Genomic DNA, 23310 nt, shown 5'->3' on the forward strand with positions numbered 1-23310 from the left:
TGGCTCTTTCTCCATGTGTTTATTCACATCATCTTCTCTCAGTGCATGTCTGTCTCTGTGTCCGTATTTCCCCTTTTTGTAAGGACACCACTCAGTTTGGATTAGAGACCACTGTAATAACCTTGTTTAAATTTGATTACCTCTGTAATGACTTTTTCCAAATAAAGAGCCACATGCTGAAGTACTGAGGTTAGAACTCCCGACACTTGTTTTTTTTTTTGAGGAGGGATACAATTCAACCCATATTGAGGGGAAATTTTTCTGATCTTAAGAAAAAGACTTCCAAGGACTCACTGGTCCCAAGGAGAATAGAGTTTATGCTTAGGCTCCTTAAAATATAAAAATCCTTGAAAGTCTTTCAAGCTCCCAGATGGGGAATAGATGACTTACAATAGAAAAAGCATCAGAGAAACAATGGATTTCTTACTTGCAGCATCAAAAGGTAGAAGATAGTAAGAATATCTACAGACTACTGAGGGACTGTTATACTCAGCCAACACATCATTCTGTCTATTTGAAGAAATACATTTTCACATATACAGGGAGTCAGAGTTTATTACCTTCATATTCTACCTGATGAAAATAATTTAAAGAGTTCTCTAAACAAACAATCGAGTCAGAATAAAGATTCAAGAAGGGTAAGACAAAGGGAAGAGGAAACGATGGTAAACAGTATATTTACATATAACAGATGATGAAATTCATAATAAAAATGTTTAAAAAGTAGTAAGGATTGTTGAAATAGAAGAGCAATACTAAGAAAACTAACAGGCTGTAACCAAAACCACATCAACAAAAAACAGTCATTAGAAGGGTGCCAAAGTAAAAACAGGACAGTGCAAGTGTAGGGTCATGGTGGGGAAGGGATATTGTTACATTATTTTCCTGAGATAGTATGGTAATAGGATGGAAAAAAATTGACATTTTGTCACTGATAATGGAAAAAGAGTATGAAGGGTAATTTCAGCCAATCAGGAGAAATGAAAAAAGTAAGAACTGAAGAAAGTAAGTTAAATACTAATCAAAGTAAGATGAAAGAGAAAACCCATGTTCTTACACTAAATGCAAATGAGATGAATTACCCTATTGAAAGACATGTTCAATGGGATTATTCAAAACAAAAAAATAGGAAAATAAAAAAATAATAAAAATCCCAGGTGTATATTGTTTAGGGGCAGCCTTTAAAAAAGTCACCAAGATTGAAAAGTAGCAGATAATGGTAAATAGACAGGCAGGATGATTCCAGGAAAGTCCAAACCGAAGCAAATCAAAGTATATTACGGATCTTATTTGACTTAGGACTTCCCGGATAGACCACCGGAAGCTGAAAATGTATTTCATACATCTAACCTCCCGAACATCATAGCTTAGCCTAGCTGACCATAAACATGCTCAGAACACTTAGATTAGTCTACAATGGCTAAAATCATCTGAGAGAAAGACTATTTTATAATAAAATATTGCATATCTCATGCAATTTATTGAATATTATACTGAAAGTGAAAACCAGAATGGTTGCATGGTTACAGGATGGTTGTCAGCGTACGGGTTGTCTATCCTTGTGACTGTGTGGCTGACCGGGAGCTGCCCGTGTCACCACAGAAGCTCGTACCACACATCACTAGCACAAGAAAAGCTCCGAGTTCAAAATCTCAAGTGTGGTTTCTAGTGAATGTGTATTGCTTTTGCACTGTTGTAATGTTGAAAAATCCCAAGTCAAACCATTGTTAGTCAGGGACCATCTGTATTTATTTCAAAGAGGAATTTAAGATCTTTTAATGGTACAAGATGAAGTGTTATGAGATGATAAAAGACTTGATTTTAGAAAAAGACTTGTCAAAGTTGTTTATACTCAACAACATAACAACTAAGTATATAAATAAAAAATTCTATTATTCAATGACTCAGATCCCTTCCAAGAATAACCTTTATCTGATCAACGATTAAAATCCTCAGGTATCTTGAAGAATTTCCTTGTTGCAAATTATTCTACAACCTTAATTTTCTGTGTGCTTTTTATCTGTCCTGAGATCTAAGTAAATTTGACAAAGATGTTAGGTCTGTAAACAGGTTTACTTTTAAATTCTTTGCCTAGAAGCATCTAGACAGAATTTTGTGTGAAAAAAGTATTTTACATCTGAAAACTAGCCATTTCAAATTAAAATGATTTTAGTGTTATAGGTGGCTTCAGGGAAGAGTTACTGAAGTTTATTTCTGTTTTGGCAGTGTGAATGAATTACTTACAAAATTCCAAGATTTTATAGTTGTTTTTATAGAGTTGTCTATTATTTGCTGAAACCACAGTTTTCTGGCAGTTTTGCAAATTATCTACTCTGTGTATAGCAAAAACTTGTTTTCCAACTTCATAAAAATAATATTTTAAGATTAAGAACAAAATATATATAAAAGTACACTTCGGGGTCAATTTTTAACTCTCTTGTTAAGAGTTTTGAATTTGTGACACATATAAATGTATTAATAACTACTAACATTTGTAAAATGTTTTATAAAATAAAATATAAAAACATATTTTACATATTTTATCTTAATATAATATAAATGTAACACCCAAACTTGAGTTGTCCATTCTGATTCAGTGAATCATAGATCTTACCCAAAGCCAAACTTTGTTAATGATTCAAAGAATACAAGCAAGCACCAAGTGCAGATGGCATATTCTTTTTTTGGAGGATCCCCAGACTGTCAGACACAGATTCCAAAAATGTCCTTTTCTTTTGCAATAGGACACATTATGGTTTTGGATTAACAGAATAGTTTTGAGCAATGTGTGCAAAAAAAAAAAAGAAAAAAAAGTTGCACAGAGGAAGTTGTGTTGGTTTTGGAACTCCTCTGTTTTATATTCTCTTAATTACACAGCTTACTTGACTACTCCCCATTTTTCAGCCATAAATTAATAAATCCATAATTCCAGGCTCATTTGTGATGAGCAGTCAAGATAATTGAGCTATATCTTGCGAACAGCATTTTCTAGATAGGTACTCTGGTATTTTTCTTTTTTTTTGAGATTTTATTTATTTATTTGACAGAGAGACGGCGAGAGCAGGAACACAGGCAGAGGGTATAGGAGAGGGAGAAGCAACCCCCCCCCCCAGCAGGGAGTCTAGGGCTGGTCAGCACCTGAGCCAACGGCTGACCCTTAACGATTGAGCCCCCCAGGCGCCCCTCTTTGGTATTTTTCTGCTAGTAAGTATCATTGATAGGTTTACAAGGCTACCTTCTGGTTTGAGGTTATTAGTGTATTACTGGGATCCAGGGCTGAGGTCTTTCATTTCTCCTCCCCCAGTAGGTTGAGTGGATTACCAACCTGTTCTTAACCCTTTTCTTCCCAATGTGTAAGAGTGGTGGAGTTGGTTCTATATAGAAAATTTTGCTAGAGTAATCTTTTAAAAATTTCCTTTATAAATTATCAGTATTCTCAGTTTTGGGGGTTCATGCTTGAGAAAATGAGCAATTGAAATGGATACCTGCTGATACTGTGTAATTTCTTCAGGGTTTTTATTGCTAAGTATCAATAGGGATGACAGGTTATCCCTAAATCATAAATAGTTGCTGTGATTATTTCATATAAACATATTTCATAAGAATCTTCAGGTATAAATTTAAAACTGCTGCCCCTTTACTAGAAATTTGAGATAATAGGAACTAAGGTCGGAGTTGGAAAGATTTATTAAGAACTTAAAGCTACTTCAATGTAGTATGTTGGGTCACACCAGTGTATGGATCCATTTGCCATTAACAAAAAGAGTTTGTCATGGTTCTCTTATTCACTGTGTTTTCTATAACCATTCTTTACGTGTGGCTTACATTGAGAAGAGCCCTCACAGCTAGTAACAGATTTTTAAAAATATCCTCTGTGAAACTCTTATTCTTAGGGAAATTTGTTCACTTATTAGGCCAAGAGCTTAATAAAAAAAACCTCAATATAAAAAAGCTGTTCTGTCTAAAAATTCATTTTTCAAGTAGACTTGTGAACAAGTCCAACCGTTTGCGGAGTTTACTTAGATCTTAGGACAGATGATAAGAAAATTAAAGATGTCAAAATCTATAAGAATTTACACACCCAAGGATTGTCATTGGTGATGAGATAAAGATTATTCTTTGAAAGGATCAAAGTCATAGAATAATAGGATTTTGAAACTACTAGAACCTTAGAACTCAATTAAATTGGCTCACTTATTTTTAAAAGAAGAAATACTACTAAATATATAATTATTAGATCCAGCATATTATATGTTTCCTTTTGTTTTGCAATTCCAGCTCTTAAAATCTACATGTGGGCCAAATGCTATAACTTTAAATGTGCACGTTTGGTTCTTCAGTCATATCCACAGGCCTCTCTCTGAGTTTTCTTTCAAAGATTGCACTATATTTATTCACAGAGTAATTGTTTTTTGAATTTTGCAACTAGAGCCTGTTAAAGATGAATGAAAAAAAGTTGGAAACAACTCCACAGCAGCGGAAACTTCCTGAATGGATGTCTGTGCAGAATGAGACCTGTCCTGCAGTAGAAGGAAAGGTGTGCGGTTCACCAATTATTCTTTCAGATGGAAATTTAATGTAAATTTGACTGTAAAATCAGTCAGTCCTCACTTGTAAACTGCAGGTCACCATTTAAGTTAGTTGCTGTTCTGTGATTGAACCACAACCTAGTCATTTATTGGGTGAATGGGATTAAATTTTAATGGGGCTTACAAAATGGGGATTCTTACTCCGTATTTTACCTTTTTATCTAGTTTGTATGGTTGACCTTACTAGTTTGTTCTAATTTAGGTAATTTAGACAGTATTTATTTTGGTGAGTTTTTGTGTGTAAGCAAGTTTAACTTTTCTTAGGTTCAAGATCCACCAGCCACTCTTCAGCAACTTAAGGCAACATTATTACAGCTAGAATACTAATATAATTACAGAAAAAAATTAATAAAATAAGTGCTCTTATGAAAATAGGATTAGAAGTTTGCAAATAAGCTTTTTAGAAAAATAATTTTTGGATGGCTTTATTTTTGCTACATTGTCCTTATGACTTCATTAGTCTATAGAACATTAGTTGATAAAACTTAGAACTATAATTTGAATGCTTCACTGAACTTTAATTTTTCCATGAACATCTCTTATTTAACTTTATTTGTGCCTTTTTGGAATTTTATTTAACTCAAGGCATCTATTCAGAAGAGTGTTTTCGAAGATGACCTCCCTTTCTTAGAATTCACTGGATCCATTGTTTATAGTTATGAAGCTAGTGATTGTTCTTTTCTGTCAGAAGATATTAGGTAAGAGATTTGACTTTCCTAGTTTAATTTGAATTTGGACCCTTAGAAGATAACTATTATAACAGTATTTGTAAGTATACTGAATTTTACAGTTAAGGTGTGTTCCATAGATAACCATTTTTACATGTAGAATATCATTTGACACGTTCTAATTTTATGTTAAAAAAATCTTAAAATCACTGGATTAAATGTGTAATGTACCTGTTTGTTCATTCATAATCCTTTCTATTACTTAGCTAATTTTTTGTAACTTTCAGTATTTAAATACTTAAATAAGCACATTGTTTATTTCACCAATGAACACATTGTTTATTTCACCAATGTAGGACAAAAAAATGCAAGAATTATTCAACCTCCAAGTGCCCCTTTTATATTTCATTAAAAATAAGAACCTAGTAGTGAATAATGGTTGTGATCAGCTCTGTTGCCCTTAGTTAGCAACAATTATAGCAAATGATTCCTGAGAAGAACATTAGAAATGACTGTTAGTATTTTTTAAAATTGCCTTGTTAAATTAGGACTATGCAATAATGTAATCCAAGGCTCTTGAAGTGTTTTACAAGGAGAGAAGTAGGGAATCATTCAGATCTTTGAAGTTCTATACCTGTCTTTTTTTTTTTTTTTTTAAACTGTTGTACATTGCAATGGTTGAAAGATACAGAGGTAAGTTAATCTATTTATTAATGATCTTCTGGTGGTAGATGAATTCTAGAAATAGTATTCAGGTGTCCTCACTCCTACTATGGTTAACTGGCCACTTTTGGATCTCATATAGAACAAAATTTGTCTCATAGAGAAGGTAAAATCTGTCATTTATGATTTATATATTAACTCCACCATCTCACCTTTGTCAGTGCTGTAGCATGTGAGATCTAAAGGCAATAAGCTTAAAGTGATTTGAGGAATGTAGTTCCAATGAATTCTGTGTATATTATGATAGGCAGACTTTTTTGTCTTACCCCCAGTGGCTACCTTAAAGATTTTTGCTATCACAGGTTTTGTGTGGTTTGTCTTCATCCTGCTTGGGGGTGCGTTGAGCTGTTTGGGTGTGTGGTTTCTAGTCTCATCCGATTTAAAATATTTCTTTAGATTTTTTTTCCCCCCTTATCCTGTTACTCTTTTCTCCTTCTGTTAGTCTCTATACACACAGGTTGGATTGCTTAATACTGTGTCATTGGTCATGGGGTTCTCTTCCCTTTCAGTCTTTTATTGTTTTTCTTTAATTCTTTTTCTCTCTGTGTTTTGGTTTGAATCGTTTCTTTTGCTATGTTTGCAAGTTCACTTTTTTCTTTCTGTAGTGTCTGTCATCCCATTCTGTGAATCTTTAATTTTATTGTATTTTTCGTCTCTAGAAGTTCCATTTGTTTCTTTTTAGAAAATATCTTCCATTTTGGCTCTCATATTCATGTTTTCTTTTAAATATTTGAACATATTCAGCATATTTATAATGGTTCTTTTAGTGTGCTTGTCTGTTAATTCCATTATTTTAGGTTTTTTTCTATGAAATGATTTTTATCCTGGTTAGGGGGTCACATTTTCCTGTTTTTTCCTAATGCCAGTGGTTTTGACTGGACATTGTGATTTTACCTTGTTGAGTGTTGGATTTGCTTCTTTTTCTTCAAGGAAAAGAGCTTTGCTCTGTCAGACAGTTAAGTTACCTGAAGATCAGCTTTTACCTTTTGAGCCTTTATTTTTAAGATTTATTAGGGCAGGTCGATAGGAGTCTTTACTCTGGGAATAATTTAGCCCTATAATAAGGTGTGACCCTTATGGAGTCTTTGCTGACTGCCCCAGGCGATCAACAAGACTCTCTAAGGTGACTTTTCAGAGCTTTAATGCCTGCATGTAAGCCCTAGGAATTGTTCATCTGATGATTCCCTGGTTGTTCTTCGTGCATTCTCTTTCTTGCCTAGCTTCCTCCTCTCCAGGAACTACTTCCAGCTCCCTCAGCCTGTCTGGCTCTGCACCCTGTCTCCCTAACTCAGTGCTCTGCTTTGACTTCTCCCTGTTCTGGTGTCTGGAAAGTCCAGATAGAAAGCGGGGGCAGCTGTAGGGCTCCCCCATGGTTTCCTTTCCCTCAGAGAGCATAGTCCTGTATTGCCTATTGTTCAGTGTCTGAAAACTGTTGTTTACCTATTTTGTCCAATTTTCTGTTTGTTCATAGAGGAAAGGTGTGTCTGATCACTGTTACTCCATCTTGGCCCAATGCAGAAGTTGAGATTCTTTTGTGATATACATTTTTAACTTTTAAAAATTACAAAATAGGCAAATATAAACAAAAATAGAAAATAATAAAACCCTAGCTTTAGCAAATCTTAATATCCATTTTCTTTAAATCTTTATTAAGAAATGTTACGATAAAATACAGCTGAAACTCCAGGTATGTCCTTTCTGATTCTCCCCCCTTGCAGCCCTCTGAGGTACCTTCTATCATGAGTTCAGCATTTAACATTCCCTCACGTGTTTTCTATTATATCTATGCTTTTATATCCCCAAATACCATATGCTGTTATGAGAGTCAAAAACACAAGTTTTTGACTCAACATTTTATGTTTTTTGAGAATTTTTCTTCTGGGTATATGTAGTTTTATTTTAATTTGTATTTAATATTTAATTGTTTCCGTATGCCACAATTTGTCCATTCTTTTGTTGATGGAAATGCAGTTTGTTTCCATTTTTGCCGGTAAGAGCAGTATTACAATGAACATTCTTTTTTAAAAGCCAATTTTTATTTTTTAAAGATTTATTCATTTACTTTAGAAAGTGAGAGAGAGAGAGAGAGGGAGAGAGAGCGCACACACACGAACGAGTGTGAGTGGGGGGAGAGGCAGAGGGAGAAGAGAGAGGAACCTCAAGCGGACTCCCCGATAAACTCAGAGCCTGATGCAGGGCCAGTCCCAGACCCTGAGATCATGACCTGAGCCGAAATCAAGAATTGGATGCCTAACCGACTGGGCCACCCAGGTGCCCCTGCAATGAACATTCTTAAATATTTGTCTGGTTGTGCGCATCTGAGAGTTTGATATATTTATGAGAAAAAACTTGCAGGTCATAGTGTTTATACATCTTCAGCTAAATATTGTCAAAGCGTTTTCTAAAAGGATTTTACCAATTTACATTCACCGGTGTTTGAGCAGTCCCACAGGTAGATATCTTTCTCAGCACTTGATCCTGTGAGACTTTAATTACTGCCACTCATATATATATGAAATTATATTGATTAATTTGCATCCGATTTCAAGTGAGGTTTCATGTCTTCACATATTTATTTGGATTTATTGGCTATTTGGATTTTCTTATGGAAATTGCCTGTTTATATTTTTCCTCCCCCTCCTGCTCCTCCTCCTTCTTACTGGATTATCTGTCTTTTTCTTACCAACTTTTCAAGGAATTTTTAATATTTTCTGGCTATTTATTATCAGGTCTTTGTATCATAGATATCTTCTACCATATGCGGCTTGTCTTTTAATTTTTGGAATGCAGAAGTTATATAGAAGTTAAAATTTTAATGTAATTAATTTGCACTGTTTTCCCCCCTGTAGCATGAATCTGTCTCCTGGAGGTGTGGTAGGATTTGACATGGAATGGCCACCAGTATACAATAAAGGGAAACAAAGCAGAGTTGCTCTGATTCAGTTATGTGTGTCAGAGAGCAGATGTTACTTGTTTCATATTTCTTCTATGTCAGGTTGGTATCTCTTTTCTTTGTTTCATTTTTATATGGTTGATAGTTGTATTATGTCAACTTTATTCCTATAAAATTAAGCTTTTGAATTAGCTGGTGCTTCTCTCATCACCTTACATTTATTGAAGTATTCATGTTCCACCTGATTCATTCATATCCCTGTTTTATTTATCTTTACAACATCTCCGTCAGGCATTGATATTATTCCTGGTTTAGACAGTATAGAACTGAAGTTTGGAGGGGCTAACTGATCAGGAATATACTGTTAATGTTAGCAGAGGAAGTCTTCAAACCAGTTGTTTGTCTTGTCATTTATCAGTCAGGACTTTGCTTCAGGTAAGAAAAGAAATGCTCAAGGTGGCAGTGCCTGAGTGGCTCAGTCAGTTAAGTGGCTGCCTTTGGCTCAGGTCAAGATCCCTGGGTCCTGGGATTGAGCCCCACATTGGGCTCTCTGCTTCTCCCTCTCCCCTCTGTGCTCTCTCTCTCAAATAAGTAAATAAAATCTTTTAAAAAAATACTCAAGGTGAATGTGTTTCTGAATTTAAGCTTAACATAAACAAATTTAAATATAAACATAGAATGTGTAAGAAGTAGAAAATAAATCAATAATACTTGATAGAACCTATGGAAATAATAATAAAATGTTACAGTTTTTCCTCAGGGATTAAAAATGTTGCTTGAAAATGAAGCAATTAAAAAAGCAGGTGTAGGAATCAAAGGAGATCAGCGGAAACTTCTGTGTGACTTTGATATCGATTTGAAGAATTTTGTGGAGCTGACAGATGTTGCCAATGAAAAGGTAGACATAAGGCGTGCACTTGTTGTGATGAGCCCCGGGTGTTGTGTGGAAGTGTTGAATCACCATGTTGGGACACCTGAAAATAATATTTCACTGTATGTTAACTAACTGGAGTTTAAATAAAAACTTAAGAAAAAAAGGTAGATGTGATACATATATTATTTTCATAAATAAGATTGTGTTTCACAGAATGTCCCATCTATCTGAATGTTAGATATTTTGAAAAAAATACTTGAAGCGTATGTTATTGTAACAGTAAAGAAGTCCCAAATGAGTATTCCATAATGAAAACCTTCAGTTCTAATCCATTGCCTTAGAGAAATTTCTTTAAGCTAGCCACCCCCCCTTAGTACTATTTCACTTTATTTCATATATTTGTAAACTTAAATATTGTATTTTAAGTTTTTCCCTTTGATCCATTTATACCAATTTTTTTTTTTTTTTTTTTTTTTAAGGGAAAGCATAATGTAGCTCTTGTGGTATGATGGGCTTAGTGGAGGTTTGGCCATCAATTCCATCACCCTTATTTCATATGTTTTATTAATGTAGTCATTAAGTTAAATTCTCATGTTTAGCCAGATAGTCACTGGGCTGGATAGAAAGCGTACCAACCTATCCAGCTTTTTTCCATGAATAATACTTTTACAGTCCAGGAATTTTAATACCTACATTGGGGAAATTCCAGAGTTCAGTTCTTATAATGTGGACTGAAAATGAGGTTTCTAGTGATGGGAAATTTATTAAGGACTATTTCTGCCATATATTGGTATAACATTTCCAACTTTATTTGCGGCATGGGCATTTGATGGTATTTAGTAATATCTGAAAATAGAAAGAAATAATTTTTTGCCGTATTAATTTTTCATTACTTCTAGCTGAAATGTACAGAGATCTGGAGCCTCAATGGTTTGGTTAAACACCTCTTTGGCAAACAGCTTCTGAAAGACAGATCTATTCGCTGTAGCAATTGGAGTGATTTTCCTCTCACTGAGGATCAGAAACAATATGCAGCCACTGATGCGTATGTATGTACCAAAGATCTTTAAATTATGATGTTTTTTGTACTTTATAATAAATTACTTTAGAAGAATTTTGTTGTAATGGTTGTACAAACTCTAAAATATTTTAAATCAGGTTGGCATTAAAAATGCTTAAGACATTCAGTGAAACTGATAATTCTCAATACTAATTAGCAAGTACCAAAGTGCTAGTATTTTTAATTGTCATGAAGCCAAAATAATGTCCAATTTCTATGTAATAAATGTAATCTCTCTGAAAACATGGAAAGCTAATAAACACAGGCTGAGTAAACGCAAATGGTACTGATGATGTATTTGATTTATAAGCAACTTCAGATAAAAATAATTATAGTTTCTATATTGAAACTGGCATTATTTCTTACAGTTACATTTAAAATGTGCTAAAAATTTAGGAAAATTACCTCCAAATTTAGCGTTCCACTGGTGTTAGTCAGTTGTATTTTCATATTTACATATTCATCCATACTGAAATCTGGGCTTATCTTAATGTATAGCATTATTTGTTTTTTGCAGGAAATATATTTTATGTCCCTGGGGATTTCTTTTTCCCTAATTTATACTTTCATTTGTAGATGAACATCTTGTTGTTTCCCTTTTGCATCTGTTTTTAGGCCTGGAAACTCCTTTTTTTAAAAACAGAAAAAAATTCAATCTTGTCAGGAAATAGGGTGATAATTTTCCTTTACATTCTGTTAAAAAAAAAATCGTAGAACTTGTTGAGAACTTGTGCAAAGTGCTGTAGCATTTTTATTCATGAAAAGTCAGTGTGACTTGGTTGTTCCTGTTAACAGTGCCTGGAAGGAGGGCTGTTCATACGCCGACATTCACAGCTGATTTAATGAGATACGGGGAAGTGGATATGTGTCGCCAAAACAGATTTCTCTCACTTGATTGTATTTTGTTGGAGTCCCACTTATAAGTTATTCGATTTGGATAACTCCTTAAATATCAAATATTAAAAGAGAAAAATTTAAAACTTTTAAGGCACAAGCAGCTTACTTTCTCCATTCTCGAAATTGGTATGGTGATTTAATGAAGACATAGATCGTTGTGTAACATAGTAAGTTGAATGCAGCTTTTTGGGTGCTTTGGGAGTCACTGTTTTGGATTTGTCTAAAGATGGGACATACAGCTTTATTTTGGTTATCTTTAGCTTACTCTTCACTTTTCTGCTTTTTTTTTTAATAGGCCGGTCTCATCATTTATCAAAAATTAGAGATTTTAGGTGATGCTGTGCAAAGGTTTGCTATAAATAAAAAAGGTATGTGGTGCTCTAAAAATAAAAAATAAAATTAGAATTTGCTCTTTTGTGAGGTTTATCTTCAAAAAGTGAATATTTACACATGTGCAAACTGTTTAGTATTACAACAACTTGAGTGTCTGAACCGTGTTGACAATAGGGTGTGAGATCTCTCTGGTCAAAGATTAGAGTTTCAGGCACATTACTTGTGGCAGAGGAGGATTTTACTACTGCTTTGTCACATTGCTATTCCTTAGCCTTCTTTAGGTGGGGCTTTGTGGCTTTGATAACATCAGTGACACAACCAATTATCTCCCAGTCTGGAGATTATTACATCCTTGCTATAAATAAAGTGTACAAGTTACTTGATAGTGTCCTGGTTTAAATTTCTAAATTTTTTCTAGGGTAAGATAACTGCTGTTTTTCTCCAAAAAGTATGGCCACTTTGTTCAACTTCAGTGCTTTTCTCAGATATCTCAATAGGTCAGCGATAGCAGACCTGCATAGTAGAGTGGAAGAGCATGGGCTTTCATGTCACAGAAATCAAAGGGGAATCCCTGCCATGTGATTTGAGATTTACATGTTTCCCCATGTTTGGAATGTAGCTGATAGCCACATACCTATTGCATAGAATATTTGTGAGCACTCAGAGGAACAGAATATTATAAGCACCTGTATTGATCTACAGAGTTGTTATTCCTATTCTTGTAGCTTCTTTTGGAGATTTTAAATAATTGTGTTTGTTGGGATGTTAATTAATCGAGGGGCTCCTGGGTGGCTTAGTCATTAAGTGTCTGCCTTTGGCTCAGGTCATGATCCTGGGGTCCTGGGATCGAGCCCCGCATCGGGCTCCCTGCTTCTCCCTCTCCACCTCCCCCTGCTTGTGTTCCCTCTCTTGCTGTCTCTCTCTCTCTCCCTCAAATAAATATATACAATCTTAAAAAAGATGTTAATTAAATTAGTGATTTTGCTAAATAAGCTTAAAGATATGGTGTGACCTCATATAAAATTATATTGTACCCTTATTAATTGCCATTGAAAAGGGATTCATGTCCTTTGTAATAGACCCTCCTTCTTTACCTAATAAGGTAGAAGACTCCTTATGCTTTCTTTCTTTCCCTGGAAAGCCACTTCTGATGAGAGCTTGCTGACTCTCTATAGCCAAAGGTACTGTGGCTAGAAATTATCTTGCTTAAATTGAATGGATGATAGGTTTTTGAAGCTGATCTGGAGAACAGTATAGAACTTATTTAAATCATAACAGAATTAAACTCAACAGAGGGGAATTCATGGTTTTCTGAATTTGTGGTTTGCAGAATTACTTCTAGGTTATACTTGCAATTTTATCTCTGCTTAAAATGCTTCTGAGGAAATGTTTAAGATATTTCTCACTAAAGTACCATATATTTATAAGTCACCGCTAGAAGTCCTGGTATCTGTGTACCTGTCATTTCAATACTGAATTGTTTGACCCTCACTTTTATTCTTTATTGCATTATATGTGTGAGTAAATTTTGTTTGACATCTGAAGTGAGGTACCTTGACTAGGATCCTAGTGAACTGTAACAAAGATTACCAGTCTTTCTTTTTTTCTTCGCTCCCTTCCTCCCTTCCTGTTATGAAGCCAGAGGTATCAGCCTCACTGTTGTTTAATTTCCCTGGTGTATTTATATATGATATTTTCAAATGACCACTTTTGGTTATACAGTTGTGTTTTTTCTTCTTATTAAAGAATTAAAGTGGATTATAACATCAGAAAATAAAGGATATTTGCACATTGTTTCTCCTTGTTAAAATATTAGCTTACTCAGGATGGTAGCTAATAAACACTAAACAAGATACCAGATAAAAATAAACTTACTCATTTATTAAAATTTTTTTAGCACTTTATGATGTGGGGATACAGTAATAAACAAGACACTTATGATCTGCTTCCTGAGAGGGGAATCTACAGGTTTGTAGGGGATATAGAGATGAACAAAAAAGGCATAGGTATAGGGAGATGAGTCTCATGATGTGGGAAAACAGGGCGCTGCGGTTAGCACATAGGAGAGCCATCTGATACGTATTTGGAAGTATTGCAGTATTTCCTGGAGAAGGTGAGGTTTAAGGCAAGACCTGAAATAGGATCAGGAGTTAGGTAGCGGAAGAGTAGAGGAAAAGTGTCTTAGGCACAGGGAACAGCAGGTGCAAAAAGAGATCATAGTATCGACAGGCAACTTCATGAAAGTGGTTCAGCGTGGTGAACTGTTGAACATGATGGAGTGAGGGATAGAGACGCAGAACAAGGAAAGCAGATAGGCCATGTTTACATGAGGAATTTAATTTCCTCCTGAGAGGTATTGGGGGGTTTAAACACAGGAGTGACATGAATTACATTAAAAAGAAAGAAAAAGAAAAAAAAGAATAACTTGTACTGTAGAGTAGAAAATGGATTGTAGCAGCGCAAGGGTCATGGTGGGAAACCTCCTTAGGAGGCTGAGAGAGCAATCCAAGGGAGAGGCGGTGGTGACCCGGCTTGGATGGTTGTATTGAGAATGGAGAAGGGGATAGATTCTAAATACATTTACTAGAGCAGTAGAGTCAGCAGAATTTGGTGTGATGATGAGAGCCATGTGTCAAGGATCATTACTGTGTTGTTGCCACGAACAACAGGGTGAAAACCATTGAAGAGAAGGAGCAAGCTTTGGAGCTGAGGAGTCACAGTTGATTTTAGACATGTTAAAGGAAGGAGGGCTGTCAGATAGCAAGGTGGAGGTGGCCAGGGGCACTTAGATATCCAGGCTGTGGCTTAGGGGACAGTTTTTGTTAGAGATAAAAAACCAGGACTAAGAATTTTGAGGAACTCTTTGTATTTCATGTTTGCATGGGGGGAGGGACAGCAAAGGAGTTGCCTGCCATTGGCATAGAAGGAAATTAGGAGATACTGTGTGCCGAAAGCTAAGTGAAGAGCTACGTAGGAGGAGTTATCAGTCTGTTTTAAGTCCTGCTGAGAATTTGAGAAACTGAGGATTTAGAATTAATCATCAGTTTTGGCAACGTGGCAACCATTTGTAACCTTTGACCCCAGCAGCTTTGGTGTACTGGGTGACAAAAGAGTGTTATGGGGAGAGAGTGGTTTTTGGGGGCATGTGCTATTAAAACAGAAAAGGGTCCACAGGCTTTGGGAACATGAAGGTGCTGTAAGCAGAGCAAGAGTGGAGTAGTGGAGTGGTGTGAGTAGAAATCACATTAACGTGAATAGAGGAGTTATTAGATCTAAGGAACATGAGAAAGTATGTATAAACAACTTCCTTTTTAGAAGATTGGTTTGGAAAGGGGCTACTCATTCATTCATTCATATGACATATTTGATGGGTTTTTATTATGAGTCAGGCACAGTTTCAGTTATAGGGGGAAGTGGACTGAACACAGGAGACCAAGTGCCTTCAGTTCATTTCACAGAAATGAGCGAAAGAGCCATGTGACTATCTGAGAGAAGAATGTAGCAGGCATCGGGGAAAGAGCTAAGTGTCTGAGGGTGATTGCTTGCCTTATTTGAGGAACAGTGAGGATAACTGAAGCAAAATGAGTAAGGGTCAGAGTGGGAGGAAATGAGGCTAGAAAAGGAGCTTAGGCTGGATCATTTAGGGCCTTATAGGTGGTGACTATGGCTTCATATTTTATTAATTACAATAAATATAAAGTAGAGTGATGGGAAACCCTAGAGGGTTTGGAGCAGAAAAATGATATGATTAAATTTTAGTTTAAAAGGATTTTTTTTTTTTTTTTTTTGGCTGCTATAAAGGGGCAAGTGTTTAGACAGGGAAGGCTGTTAGGCACTATAGTAGTCCCAGCAGGAGATGACAATTGTTTGGATTAGGCTGGTAGCAGTAGAGATGGTGAGAAGTGGTAGATTGTGTATATGTTTTGAAGGTGTAAATTGTGAAGGATTTGCCGATGAATTCTCCATAAGGGGTAATATCTAGAGACTGAGAGGACAATGTTTATTTTGGTTGGATCAGCTGAGTGAATGGAAGGATCAGTTATGGTGGAAAGATTATGGGAAAAGTGGGTTTGGGTGAGAAGAATCTAGATTTCAATTTTGGATATGCTAAATTTTAGATGCTTATTGATATCCAAGCAGATATCACAGTTGGAAATGTGATTCTGGAGTTCAGAGGAAAGGTTGAGGTTGGAGATGTAATTTTGGGGAACATTAAGATATAGATGGCAGTTAAAGCAGTGAAAGGAGATGAAAGAGGGAGTGACTGGAATAAAGAACAGAGGGGGCCCAAGAATTGATGTCGAGGGCACACCGACATTTAGAGATCAGGGAGATGAAGAGAGCGCATTGAAGAGGGTCTGAGAAGGGGCGGTAGTGAAAGACGGAGTGTTGAGAGGTGTTGTGTCCAGAAGCCGCAGGAAGAACGTGTTTTAAGGAGGAGGATGTTATCAACTGTTTTAAATAGCTGAGAATCTGAAGGAGATGAGGAACTAGACCTGACAATTAGATTTGACAGTGTGGAGGCCCTGGGTAACCTTTCCCAAAGCAGCCATGCTGTACTGGTGGGGGTGAAGGCTTGGTTGGAGTCTGTTTAGGGGAAAATGGGAGTAGAAAATTTGAGACAGTGTGTGTGGACAACTCTTTCATGGAATTTTGCTGTATATGAGAATAGTTCTGTGAGTACAGACTAATTAGCAGATGGGGGGTGGGAAGATGAGATAGTTTTCTTTTTCTATTTCCTTAGTGTAATGAGGGGTGAGGTTGTTCCCTGAGTAAAAGGAGGAGCAAGCAGATGTTAGAGGCTTGGAGAGAAAGAAAGAGGTATGAAACAGTCATCTCGATAGTAGGAAAGTGGGAAATATAGAATATTTAACAGTCACTACTGAGGATTCCTTTGAGATCTGTGTCATGAATTTAAAGCAAGCTGAGTCATCTTGGCCGTGTTTTATCTTCAACTATAGTCAACTCTTTTGAGTATAGGCATCAAGTAGGTAAAAAAGCTGGGTTTAATTAGAGTAGGGGTTTTCCTAGGTAAAAAGTACCATGGAGGGATGAAGGAGCAAAAGAGGTCAGAGTCCATACAAGGGAATGATTATTAAAAATGAGAAAAGACTGTGGGGAGTGGGAGGGATAAGGTAAATGGAAAAGGTGGTAGGATCAGTGGATTTGGTTCTGCAAGTGGAAAGAATAGTTGTACTGGGGAGGGCATACTGGAAAGCAAGCCAGCATGCTGGCGTTCAGAGGGTGGAATGCTTACAATTGAAGTTTCGAAGTAGTGACTTTATTGGCAGTTATAAGGTCAAATGACTCTCAAATGGGTGGCTGAGGTCAGTGGAGGAAAAGATCATTGGAAATGGAAGGATCAAAGCACTGAAAAGGCCACACTTTTAGGTGGAATTATCACAGGAGTAGTAGTGAAGGGAAAGACAGTGAACCGGGCAGTAAAATCTTCAATGAATGAAAGGATGTGATTTTGAGGTCACAAGATGCAGCAATCAGGAATAACAGATGGTACAATCCTATGTCACATGCTTCAGAGGAGCTGGACTTTTGAAGGACAAGAGAAAATGGTGATGAGCTGTAAGAAACTCTCAGCAGGGGAAGAATTTGAGGAAGGAGCGCAGGTGTAGTGTTGATGGAGAAGGATGTACCAGACAGAATGAAGTTGAGAGTTTGGAAGATAACTGCTGATTGGAAAGGCTTGCATTTTATTTTGGTCATGACTGATAAGAAGGGAAGTGAGGCATGGCTGTTGGCTCAGGTTATGTTTACTAAACTATGTTTCATAACTAATAGCCCACAGAAATCAGTTCTGATTTTGATAGTGTAGATGGGTTCAGATTCTCATTTCTGCCTTCTTCTGCATAGGTTGGTAACCACTGGTATGAATGTAGATCATTTGGAATTTATTCTAAAATTCAAGTAGCAAAAATCTGAAAGGGAAATAAAGTGAGGTGATATGGAGATAGAATAAGGAAGTCCTTTTGTTGGAATTCACTTGAGGAAAGAAAATGAAACTGTGACCCCTAATACTGTTTAAATAAATGGCTAAATAAATCTCTCTGCTTTGTGGTTTGAAAATTAACATTGATTCTTTTTGTCCAGAGGAGGAAATGCTACCTAGTGATGTGAAGAAACAATTGACTTCAATCTCTGAGGATATGATGGATCTGGCTAAGCATCTTCCTGACACTTTGAAAAAATTGGAAAATCCACAGAGGTTAAATATTACCTGTTTTTACCAATTCTGTTTGTTCTTACTGCACATTCCTATTTATAATGAATTACTGTTTATTAAGGTAGACTCACAGAAATTTTCAAAAACATTTTTTATTTAAATTCAGTCTAGTTGACATATACTGTAGTATTAGTTTCAGGGGTAGAATTTAGTGATTCATCACTTGCATATAACACTCAGTGCTCATTACATCACGTTTACTCCTTAATGCCCATCACCCAATTACTCCGTTCCCCCACTTACCTCCCCTCCAGCAACCCTCTGTTTGTTTCCTATAGTTAGAGTCTCTTGTGGTTTGCCTTCCTCTCTGTGTTCATTTTATTTTATTTTTCCTTCCTTCCCCTATGTTCATTCATCTGTTTTGTTTATTCAATTCCATATATGAGTGAAATCATACGGTGTTTGTCTTTCTCTGGCTGACTTATTTTGCTTAGCATAATACCCTCTAGTTCCATCCAGGTTGTTGCAGATGGCAAGATATCATTCAGGACACTGGGATCATGACCTGAGCCGAAGGCAGACAGTTAACCAACTGAGCCACCCAGGTGCCCTCAGGATTTCATTCTTTTTGATGGCTGAGTAATATTCCGTTATATATATACACACACACACCCCCTCCACATCTTTATCTGTTCATGAATCAGTGGACATCTGGGCTCTTTTCATATTTTGGCTATTGTGGACATTGCTGCTATAAACATTGGGTTGCATGTGCCCCTTCAAATCACTGTGTTTGTATCCTTTGGATAAATACCTAGTAGCGCAACTGCTGGGTTGTAGGGTAGTTCTGTTTTTAACTTTTTGAGGAACCTCCATGCAGTTTTCAGAGTGGCTGCACCAGTTTGCATTCCCACCAACAGTGTAAGAGGGTTCCCCTTTCTCCACAACCTTGCCAACATTTGTCATTTCCTGAGTTCATTTTAGCCATTCTGACAGGTGTGAAGTGTTATCCCATTGTGGTTTTGATTTGTATTTCCCTGATGCCTAGTGATGTTGAGCATTTTTTCTTGTGTCTGTTGGCCATTTGTATGTGTTCTTTGGAGCAAATGTCTGTTCATGTCTTCTACCCATTTCTTGCCTGGATTTTTTTTTTTTTTTGGATGTTGGGTTTGATAAGTTCTTTATATATTTTGGATACTAGCCCTTTGTTTGATAAGTCAGTTATCTTCTCACATTTCATAGGTTGCCTTTTAGTTTGGTTCACTGTTTCCTTTGCTGTGCAAAAGCTTTTTATCCTGATGAAGTCCCAATAGTCCATTTTTGCTTTTGTTTCCTTTACCTTTGGAGACATGTCTAGCAAGAAGTTGCTGCGGCCAAGGTGAAAGAGGTTGCTGCCTGCATTCTCCTCTAGCATTTTGATGGATTCCTCTGTTGCATTTAGGTCTTTCATCCATTTTGAGTTTATTTTTGTGTACGGTGTAAGAAAGTGGTCCAGTTTCATTCTTCTGCATGTGGCTGTCCAATTTTCCCAACACCGTTTGTTGAAGAGACTGTTTTTCCATTGGATATTCTTTCCTGTTTTGTCAAAGATTAGTTGGCCATAGAGTTGAGGATCCATTTCTGGGTTCTCTATTCTGTTCAAAAAATAGAAATGGAAGGAAATGTTCCTTCTATCCATATTTTCTTGAAGGTTTTTATAAAGAAAGGATGCTATATTTTGTCAAATGCCTTTTCTGCATCTACTGAGAGGATCAAATGGTTCTTATACTTTCTTTTATTAATGTGCTGTATTACGTTGAGTGATTTGCAGATATTGAACCACCCCTGAAGCCCAGGAATAAATCCCACTTGGTCATGGTGAATAATCCTTTTAATGTACTGTTGGATTTGATTAGCTAGCCTCTTGCTGAGAATTTTTGCATCCATGTTCATCAGGAATATAGGTCTGTAATTCCTCTTTTCAGTGGGGTCTTTGGTTTTTTTTTTTTTTTTTTAAAGATTTTTTTTTTTATTTATTTATTGAGAGAGAGAGAGAAGGGTAGAGAGAGAGCATGAGAGGGAAGAGGGTCAGAGGGAGAAGCAGACTCCCCGCTGAGCAGGGAGCCCGATGCGGGACTCGATCCTGGGACTCCAGGATCGTGACCTGAGCCGAAGGCAGTCGCTTAACCAACTGAGCCACCCAGGCGCCCGGGTCTTTGGTTTTTGAATCAAAGTAATGCTGGCCTCATAGAATGAGTTTGGAAGTTTTCCTTACATTTCTATTTTTTGGAACAGTTTCAGAAGAATAGGTATTAATTCTTCTTTAAATGTTTGGTAGAAATCCCCTGGGAAGACATCTGGCCCTGGACTCTTGTTTGTTGGGAGATTTTTGATTATTAATTCAATTTTCTTTCTGGTTACAGGTTTGTTCAGGTTTTCTATTTCTTCCTGCTTCAGTTTTAGTAGTTTATATGTTTCTAAGAATTTATCCATTTCTTCCAGATTGTCTAATTTGTTGGAATATAATTGCTCATGGTATTCTCTTATAATTGTTTGTATTTCTGTTGGTTGTGATCTCTCCTCTTTCATTCATGGTTTTATTTATTTGGGTCTTTTTTCTTTCTGATAAGTTCGCTATGGGTTTATCAATCTTATTAATTCTTTCAAAGAACAAGCTCCTAGTTTCATTCATCTGGTCTGTTGTGTTTTTGATTTCTCTATCATTGATTTCTGTTCTAATCTTTATTCTCTTCTCCTGCTGGATTTAGGCTTTAGGTATAAGGTTAGGTTGTGTATTTGAGACCTTTTTGTTTCTTGAGGAAGGCCTGTATTGCTATATTATTTCCCTCTTAGGACTGCCTTTGCTGCATCCTAAAGGTTTTGAACTGTTGTGTTTTCATTTTCATTTGCTTCATGTATTTTTAAAAGTCTTCTTTAATTTCCTGGTTGACCCATTCATTCTTTAGTAGGATGTTCTTTAACCTCCATGTATTTGTGGTCCTTCCAAATTTCTTTTTGTGGCTGACTTCAAGTTTCATAGCATCGTGGTCTAAAAATATGCATGATATGATCTCAGTGTTTTTGTACTGGTTGAGATCTGATTTGTGACCCGTATGTGATTTGTTCTGGAGAATGTTCAACGTACACTGGAAAAGAATGTGTATTATGCTGCCTTAGGATGAAATGCACTGTATCTATCTATTAAGTCCATCTGGTCCAGTGTGTCATTCAAAGCTCTTGTTTCCTTGTTGATCTTCTGCTTTGACGATCTGTCCTTTGCTGGGAGTGGACTGTTAATGTTCCCTACTATTATTACCAATGAGTTTCTTTAATTTTGTTATTAATTGGTTTATATAATTGACTGCTCCCAAGTTAGGGGCATAAATATATACAATTATTAGATCTTCTTGTTGGATGGACCCCTTTATTATGATATAGTGCCCTTCTTCATGTCTTATTGCAGTCTTTGGTTCAAAATCTAGTTTGTCTGATATAAGAATGGTCTTCCAGCTTTCTTTTGATGTTTATTACCATGATAAATGGTTCTCCACCCCCTCACTTTCAATCTGGTGGTGTTTTGGGGTCTAAAATGAATCACTTGTAGGCAGCATATTGATGGGTCTTGTTTTTTTATCCATTCTGATACCTGGTATCTTTTGATAGGAGCATTTAGTTCATTTACATTCAGAATAATTATTTGAAAAACATGAATTTAGTGCCATTGTATTACTTGTAAAGTTGCTGTTCCTGTAGATTGTCTCTGTTCCTTTCTGGTCTTTGTTACTTTTGGGCTCTCTCTCTCTGCTCAAAGGATCCCCTTTAATATTTCTTGCAGGGCTGGTTTAGTGTTCACAGATTCCTTTAGTTTTTGTTTGTCCTGGAAACTCTTTATCTTTCCTTCTATTCTGAATGACAGCCTTGCTGGATGAAGTATTCTTGGCTGCATATTCTTCCCATTTAGCACATTGAATACATCATGCCAGTCCTTTCTGGCCTGCCTGGTCTCTGTGGACAAGTCTGCTGTCAGCCTCATGTGGGTTGACTGATAGAAATTTGCTTCAGTACATGCACACAGACTGATCTATAAATTTGAGAAATATCTTTCCAGTTGTTAAATTGCCCATTAAGAAGTTTAAGGCTTTTTTGTCTGCTTTGTAGGATGTTTTATGAAACAAGGCAAAATAAAATTCAGATGTCCACAGAAAGGAAAATATTTTAGATTCAGAGTTGTCTTTTTCTTTTGTTTATGGGCATCTTTTATTTAATTATATTCATGGTTTGGTCACCTAAAATGTATAAATAAAAACAACTTTTATATTTAGTAGCTTCATTTTTTGGGTTTTTACCTGATTTTATAAATAGGAATTTTATGTAATCACTAGACTATTAGAACAAGAGTCATTCAGATTTTAAATGCCATTTTATAGCTAAAGCCCTAGATAATTTGAGATATTTGGATTAATAGACATTGGATTACTGGTGCCTTGTAGCTAACTCTGGAACTAGGCCTTGCCCTAGCCTTAATTGCTGAATGACTTCCTTGAATAGCAGGAATGCTCTTGAACAGGGAATTATTACAATATAGTTATATATTGAGGCAAAAATACTTTGTAGAATGTCATGCAGTTAGTTGAAACAATTCTGATTCTGACAAAATACAGTGTTAGTGTATTTTTTTTGGCTGAGATTTGTGATCAATTTTGATTCTGATATTTCAAAATATGATGATGATTCAGCTCTTTTTCAAAGTCCTTTTTACCCCCTAGCAATTTGTTTTAGTAGTTTTTATGTAACTGAGAATTTCTGAAAGACATAACTGTCAAATGGGGATAGGTAACAATGAAGCCATTTTGTATTCAATTTTACATTTTTCCCTCTGTGAAAGAAAAATAATCACTTTTACGTGATGTTTACATGTATTTCAGATTTTTGTTCTAGCACTTAAACTATCTTTTGAATGTAAATTATGTCTGCTTAATGCTTTGCTTTGTAATAACAAAGCTAAATAGGTTTTCTTAAAACTTGAGAATGGGAAATACTGGATTCATTTTTAGTAAAGAAAGATCTTGTCAAGTTTCAGTGTCAAACAAGGACTAGTTAAATTTATTTCAGGTTC

General features: G+C 36.1%; 1 protein-coding gene across 4 annotated transcripts in view; it reads left to right on the plus strand.

The window, feature by feature from the left end:
* The window catches only part of WRN (WRN RecQ like helicase), a 145847-nt gene that overhangs the window by 27711 nt on the left and 94826 nt on the right, over positions 1-23310 (plus strand). For 2 of the 4 annotated variants that reach the window (XM_028087591.2, XM_028087592.2), the window contains exons 2-8: positions 4430-4537; positions 5175-5287; positions 8830-8975; positions 9623-9771; positions 10647-10796; positions 12000-12072; positions 18143-18257. In XM_028087591.2, coding sequence (XP_027943392.2) covers positions 4442-4537; positions 5175-5287; positions 8830-8975; positions 9623-9771; positions 10647-10796; positions 12000-12072; positions 18143-18257 — 842 coding nt within the window. In that variant the 5' untranslated portion in view covers positions 4430-4441. Of the gene's footprint in view, positions 1-4429; positions 4538-5174; positions 5288-8829; positions 8976-9622; positions 9772-10646; positions 10797-11999; positions 12073-18142; positions 18258-23310 lie in introns of those variants that run through there. The other 2 variants (XM_028087593.2, XM_028087594.2) reach the window with 2 other exon arrangements.

The sequence above is a fragment of the Eumetopias jubatus genome, unplaced genomic scaffold (genome assembly GCF_037043125.1).
Source record: "Eumetopias jubatus isolate StellerSeaLion01/CBP00866 unplaced genomic scaffold, mEumJub1_p1.0 scaffold_2, whole genome shotgun sequence".
Taxonomy (NCBI): domain Eukaryota; kingdom Metazoa; phylum Chordata; class Mammalia; order Carnivora; family Otariidae; genus Eumetopias; species Eumetopias jubatus.